Here is a 6,566-nt window from a genome sequence, read left to right as displayed (position 1 = left end):
TGTATCGGAAAAGAGAAGTACTCCTTGGAGAATAGGAGCAGACTCCGGGCGCGCACTCGCGAAAATCAGTTATACGAGTCGGCTCGATGAATCGAGTTTCTCCTTGCACGCGTCGCCTGCTTGGCAAGGAAAAAAGAGAAGGAGAGGAGATCAAGGGGGATGAAGCAAAACACACGAACGCGGCTCGGAGCTATATATATAGTTTGCGGCGCGTTATGGACTCGTATCATGACGGCGTCGTCCCTGATTTATTCGATTTGCCGCATGCGCGAGAATAAGGGCTCCGTATATTCGATAAAAAGTCTATCTCTGCATCGAAATTGTCTCCGGGTGTCGCACGTCGGCATTCAAGTAGTTCACGCGCGAGCATAGACAGACGACGCGGGAATGATATTCAGTATAGTGGCGGCCGATAAACGACTTGGCTGTGAAAATTAAATCCACGTTGTATTATCGCAAATTACGCCGGTATCGTTCGGAATTTCTAAATCAGGTACAGGCTTGATCCGAAAGCCGGCAATTTTACAAATTGGACACCCACGGTAATTAACGATTCAATACGCAGAAGCGCGTACATGCTCGTCGCTTGTAACCGTCTCGCTTCGCAAAGCGAGAGCTCATCGTTATATTTGCGGTGCACTGCCAAAGCCAGCCGTGCCGATGTCGTTCGCTAAAATCAAAGCTTCACGCGCTCACGCGAAAACCGCACCAAATTGGCCCTCGCACATTTTATCTCGCCTCTCGCGTCGCCAGAATGCACAACGCGCTGAAATATGGCGCGCCGAACCTTGCTCCGCTAACTGAAACCTCCTGCTAGTCTCGTTCTTTTATCCGGCATTAGTTGGGCGGTATTTTGATTTTTAAGGATTTTTTCTCTCTCAAAGCTTCGAGCTCGGTGTTTTAGGGAAAATCGCAACGCTGCAGCTCGACCACCGGAGGGTCAAGAGATGGACAGGCAAGGGTCAAAGGACCGAAGACCGAACGTGCGCGGGACAGAGTGGTCGTAATAATCGCGCGCCGCGGCGGCAAATGCAAGCGATAATCACGTCGCGTTCGTTTGTACCGTGCGATGCACCGTACACTATGGCCGCGGCAGTCGCAGCTGCTAACTGCCGATAACAAGCGCACGATCTTGCGGTGCGCTCCGGACACGTACGCTGCGATTTTCCGCAGCCCGCGCTTTGGCGGCTTTTGCAACTATACACAAAGGTGGAGGCGCGTCATATAGCGCTCGAGAACTATTTCGCAACATCATTATCTCCGCGTTGCCCGAGATAAGTCGTGCGAGCGATTCCTAGATGCAAGCGTAGCCGAGTGCTTTGGCAGATGACGATGGATCCGATAAGGCGCGTTCGATGCCTGAGTCACTGATGCAGTCGCGATTATGATCACGGAATTCGCTGTCAGAATTTTCGAGTACACCTGCACAAGTTGTTTATTATGCTTTTCTTGTTTATTGTCACACTGTATAACAAAATAAAAATATTCATACTTGTATCAACAATTAGTAGCACTAAAAACTATGCTTTCAAGGCAGACGTTTCCGCCGAGTTACAAATACTGGCACAGCCTCTAAAGAATTAATATAATCCATTATTATGCGTCAATTAAACGCGAGATTACAGCATTGCCTCGACGAGGATAAATGCGCTACCGAGCCACCGCACGTGGCTCCCTCGAAATCCTATTGACTTACTGTCTGCCTCATGCATCATGCATGAAGCGTCCAGCATCAACAATTAAATTGCGCATTACTGAATCATTTGAGAAGCTCGATCTCTTATCAGCTTTGCGAGGTGGACCCGTCGGCGGGCACGATTTTGATGTTCTGCAGCCCCAGGTGCGGCACCAACAGCTTCGACTTGTGAGGCGACGGAGCCGAGGGAGAGGACGAGGAGGCCAACAGCCGCTGTATCTCGGTGAGCGACCGGCCCCGGGTCTCCGGCAGCATTATCAGCAGAACGATCGTGTGTCCCGCTGTGATGACCGACACAAGCCAGAACGCGTACTCCTGGCCGTACGAGCTGGTGATCACCTGTTGAAGAAGCACGCCGAGAGACAAATGAGAGGACATTACATAATATAGTAGTTTTTCGCCGTTTTACGGCTCGTCGTATTTACCTGCCAGAGTTTGGTGATGAGTAATACGGAGAAGCAGAGGGTGGTATTTTGCGCGGCGGCTCCGATGTTCCTCGCGTCCATGGACAGACATTCCGCCGCGACGACGGTGGCTATGCTGGCCAGACCTAGTCCGTAGGCCAGGGCGAACACTATGATGCAGACGAGCGGGAGAACTCCGCCAGCGTTCGGCCCCCCTCCGACGAGCCCGTGGTAGTAGAGGCCCATGAGCCCCATGCAACCGGCGCAGACGGTCGAACTACCGGTGATGAGGGGCCTACGGCCCAGCCGCTCTATCAAGAAGCCGCTGATCAGGGTGCAGGTGAGCTCGATTAGACCGATCAGCAGTGAGACGTAGCGACCGGGTATCACCGAAACCGAACGCTCGAAGATCAGTTGAGCGTACGAGCTCATCGCTCCCATGCCGGAGAATTGCTGGCCTGTTGAATAAATTGTCTCGAGCTGTAGAGAAAAAGGGTGAATCCGACGATTCTCGAGTATGACCGGTTTGCGATATTTCACGCGTGATATGGAAAATAACTCGTACACCCATGGCTACATGCATTATCTGCCAAGTGAATTGTGCTGAATGAACTATGACATTTTTCGCGACGCTCGAATACCGGACCTTTTCTGCCATATCGTTCCGTATGAGGGGGCGAGTCGAGCGGGGAGAGAGAAGGATGGCCAAAAGATGAAGAGAAAGAAGGCCGGCGGTGCGCGTATATTGGACCCCGACGTGAGAATTTTACGCGCGTTTGACTTCAAAGGGAGAATTTATTTGGTGGCGCGATTGATTTTTATTCCATTTCAATGTTCGGACTATGTTTCACCTTTATGGGCGTTATTGAATTTTTTTCCTCGTATTCTCAATGAAAAAATAAAAAAAAATGCCTCGATTGAGTTCAATCAGAAGGGAATCCCCCGTAGTAAATGCTGTCATTTTTGATCTCACCTGTCGTAAGCAGAACAACCAGTAGAATCGCCCTCCTACTGGCCCTGTCAGCGAACACCCTCGTAAAATTCTGCCAGGCTCCGTCCGTTTTCTTCGCGACGAGACTCATTTTCGTAAATTCGACGATACTGTCGAACTCGTCGTGCACATCGGGCCTATTCCTGAGTTTGCGCAGATTGGTCAGTCCCTCATCGGTGCGGCCCTGTCGGATCAGCCAAAACGGCGTTTCCGGCGCGATGGTCAAAAAGAGGGTGGCGTACATTAGCACCAGCGTTATGTAGATACCGGTTGCCGAACTTATCGTCAGAGTGGGTCCGATAGTGAAGCTCAGCAGAATGCCCACGTGTACATTCGCGCAGAACATGACCGACATGTTGCTGCGTAGCCGACGAGGCGATATCTCCGATAGGTACATCTCCGTTTGGTGGGTAATCATTCCACCGCCGATTCCCAAAATTATGCGGCCGAATACGAATTGCTGGAAATGAAATTTCTTGTTTAGCTATAGGGAGGACGACAATGATGACATCATAGTATTACGTAAACTTTTGAGCATTTTCAAGGATTTGAGCTATACTTGAACAGCTCTTTGTTAAAAAATCGGAGGTTATTACGAAACTTATGCTTGGTCTTTGTAAACGTTTAAAAACAGCAAATAGAAAAAAGATACGTAAACCGGATATCTGATGGTCGAAAGATAATTAAATTCCCAAACTGTGAAGAAAAAAGATAAGCTGATACGGATTGAACTAGAGAGCTTTATTTCGTGCGATAACCAATATCGGGTTCATTTTTTTTCCGGAAAAGGGTAAATAAATGAGCAAAACCATCGACAAACTTGGTTGCTGCAGTTGTCGGGAAAAAAGTTCTACTGCTGCATATACTGAATTTCGCACACGCGCGTGAGAGTTAAAAGCTGTTATTTTGTAATGATGCACTCAACAAAAGTTTACAGATGCTTAATTTAATTTTGTTCCCCTGGCTCCAATTAAATTTACAAAAAATCCGCCGCTTTGAAGCAATATTTCCAGTGTTCCACTAAAACAGCCCGATATCAAACGAAAATATTTGAAATCCATCAGGCCAGGAATTCCAATACCCCGAGGTGGAAAAAATTCCATTTAATACACAACAACGGACCTCCCCCCCGAAATCAAAAGAAATGAACACAAAGCGACAATTCATAGCTCGGGGCGACTGCTCGTTCATCAACTCACCCAAAAGGAAGCGGCGATGGCGACGATGGACCAGCCAAGGATCAAGGGCACCGATGCTAGAAGAAAGAGCCGCTTCTTGCCGAAGCGACCGACGATGACGATCGATGTTACACCACCGACCAACATGCCCAGGTACAGGATGCCCGAGACCCATGATGCTTGTGACTCCGTGAGCGTGTAACTCGATGATAGAAGCTGAGGAATGGCAGCCTGCGGCCAACCGGCCAAAAAACCTACCGATATGCCATTAAGGCATGCTGAAATCAATAGTTGGAATGGATTAAAATTAAAATAGGTGTAATTTGCCTAAATAAATCTATTTACTAATCAGTCACAACTTTCAACCGATAGAAACACCCTCGAAACGCTTTCACGTCGTCGCCACACGAATTCACTTAATCGCACTCAATGCTAAACGCTGCCTGTCGACTCCGCGCCCGGGTAGCTTTAGCCACATGTACCTGCGAACACGGCCGTGAAAAAAACTCGATTGCAGCAAGCTTGCTGTGGTCGTAGAGTCGCGCAATCGTCCATAGCTCCAGTCTCAAGCGTCGAACGGCTTATGGCCTGTCGAGCCTCGTCTCGAACTAAATAGTGATGAGCGGCAGCCGGCGGAAAAGCCGCGCGCGCTCTCTCATGAATATGCAGTGTGTAGTCGAGGCTCGTTGATCACCGTTGACTCGCGCAAATGTAGCTCTCTCCCTCTCTCGCTCTCTATCTTCCTCGGGGAACTTCGATAGCGCCGCTGCAGCTTTGCGTCTCTTCCTCTTCTTTTCAGGTGTTGCGTGGAAAACACGAGAGGTGGAGAGACGTGTGCGCCAGACGCAAATTGGAGAATCGGTACTCGAACGCACACGCGTACGTCAGAAAAATACGATATTATCTGTAGAGGGAATTGCTAAGCGCGGATAAGTGACTGGCGCTAGCTTTGCGTAGGTGCCCAATCGCGGATTGGGATTTCGCAGAACGGGATTATCCTGTGTGATTCAGAGTTACGCTGAACTATAATAGAACTTTTCTAAAAACAGGTATAAAATTTGTCGCTGCTTGTGCCGTAGAAAAGGAAATACAATTGCGTTATACCTTATCCGATTAAAAACGATGCAAAAGATACCTCATTTTCTGTTTCAAAAACGATATTAGGAAGAAAACTTTAATTAGTTGACGTGATTATGATTATGACTATATTGTGCTATGATTGATCTAAAGTGGCACTGGTTGTTTTAATGAATGATAACTATATCGATTTCTTATCCGAAGTCTATGGATTAATGCCGGAAGTTGTAAGGCTGCTTAAACTTTAAATAATTCATTGATAAGATTCACTTCATCAATTCACTTCACTGGTATCGCAACTTATACATTGATACTCTTAATTGATTTGTCAGCATTCTCCAATTACAGCAATTTTGAATTGATGTTTTGAGTTGATTTCGAAAAAAAATTCGTTTGTCTTCTAATGCACTCTTTATTTACAATTCAAATGTTTTGTAAGAATGTTTCAGGTGATTAACTTTTTTGTACAACAGTCACCTTTTTTCAACTATTGTATCTAGTAACTAGAAATCGCAACTAAGCGTCTATTCAAATTAAAACATGAAAACATGCACAGAATGTGTAACAATGCACATAACGTCAGAGTATGTTAATTTCGCGTTTTCAATTCAATCATAGAAATCTTAGTATTTCCTTTTGCTAAAAATGTTATTTTAGTGGATTGTTGGCCTCACGAGGAAAACTTCGAAAGCAATTAGTTTCCTTGGCAACGCGTTACTATATACGATTCAAGAAACTCGTTTTTTTCAGATGAAAAAACCGAGCTGGGTACGATAGTAGCATCGTGCGCAAGTGTAATCGAACCCTGTGTATGAGAGAAAAACAAAGCATAAGGATTATTTATAATTGCAGAATAAAGCGTATTTTTAGTTCATTTTAATTACTCAAGATTCATTTTAATTACTATCGTCTGGCTTGAAAAAATTAGTAGAGAAGTTAAAATGAAAAGAGAGGCGAAACTCGAGGACGTAAAAGCATAGATATACCTCGTCGATTAAAGACTTTGATTCCGCGAAAATAAAACATAAGAGACAGCAGATAAAAGCAAAGTGGCCGCACTCCGCGAAATTACTCGAGGAAGTTAAACTCGGCTATCGCTCTCTGACTCAACAAAGAGCAAAAGTAGAGAAAGAGCCGCGCGGCGCCAAGAAACACACGCGTCGAATTGAAAGGATTGGATAAAAAGTTATCCGCCCATTTTCGTCAAGCGAGAGCAAGAG

General features: G+C 46.3%; 1 protein-coding gene across 1 annotated transcript; it reads right to left on the bottom strand.

The window, feature by feature from the left end:
- Positions 1 to 1,420: 1,420 nt before the first annotated feature.
- On the bottom strand, positions 1,421 to 5,028 carry LOC100122051 (facilitated trehalose transporter Tret1). The gene is made up of 5 exons (XM_001605604.6): positions 4,752 to 5,028; positions 4,291 to 4,547; positions 3,074 to 3,551; positions 2,122 to 2,558; positions 1,421 to 2,035 (listed from the first exon to the last, which is right to left on the bottom strand). The coding sequence occupies exons 1-5, from the start codon at positions 4,822 to 4,824 to the stop codon at positions 1,784 to 1,786; spliced, it is 1,497 nt and encodes a 498-aa protein (XP_001605654.1). The 5' UTR covers positions 4,825 to 5,028; the 3' UTR covers positions 1,421 to 1,783.
- Between the last annotated feature and the right edge of the window lie 1,538 nt (positions 5,029 to 6,566).

This window comes from Nasonia vitripennis, chromosome 5, assembly GCF_009193385.2.
Source record: "Nasonia vitripennis strain AsymCx chromosome 5, Nvit_psr_1.1, whole genome shotgun sequence".
NCBI classification, from domain to species: Eukaryota; Metazoa; Arthropoda; class Insecta; order Hymenoptera; family Pteromalidae; genus Nasonia; species Nasonia vitripennis.
This window is presented reverse-complemented; position numbering and strand designations above follow the sequence as displayed.

Coding starts and splice junctions, on each gene's coding strand:
- LOC100122051 (XM_001605604.6), bottom strand. CDS start 4,824: ATGGACGATTGCGCGACTCTACGACCACAGCAAGCTTGCTGCAATCGA. Junction 4,548..4,751: donor TTTCACGGCCGTGTTCGCAG/GTACATGTGGCT, acceptor TATTGATTTCAG/CATGCCTTAATGGCATATCG. Junction 2,559..3,073: donor GGTTGTTCTGCTTACGACAG/GTGAGATCAAAA, acceptor TTTATTCAACAG/GCCAGCAATTCTCCGGCATG.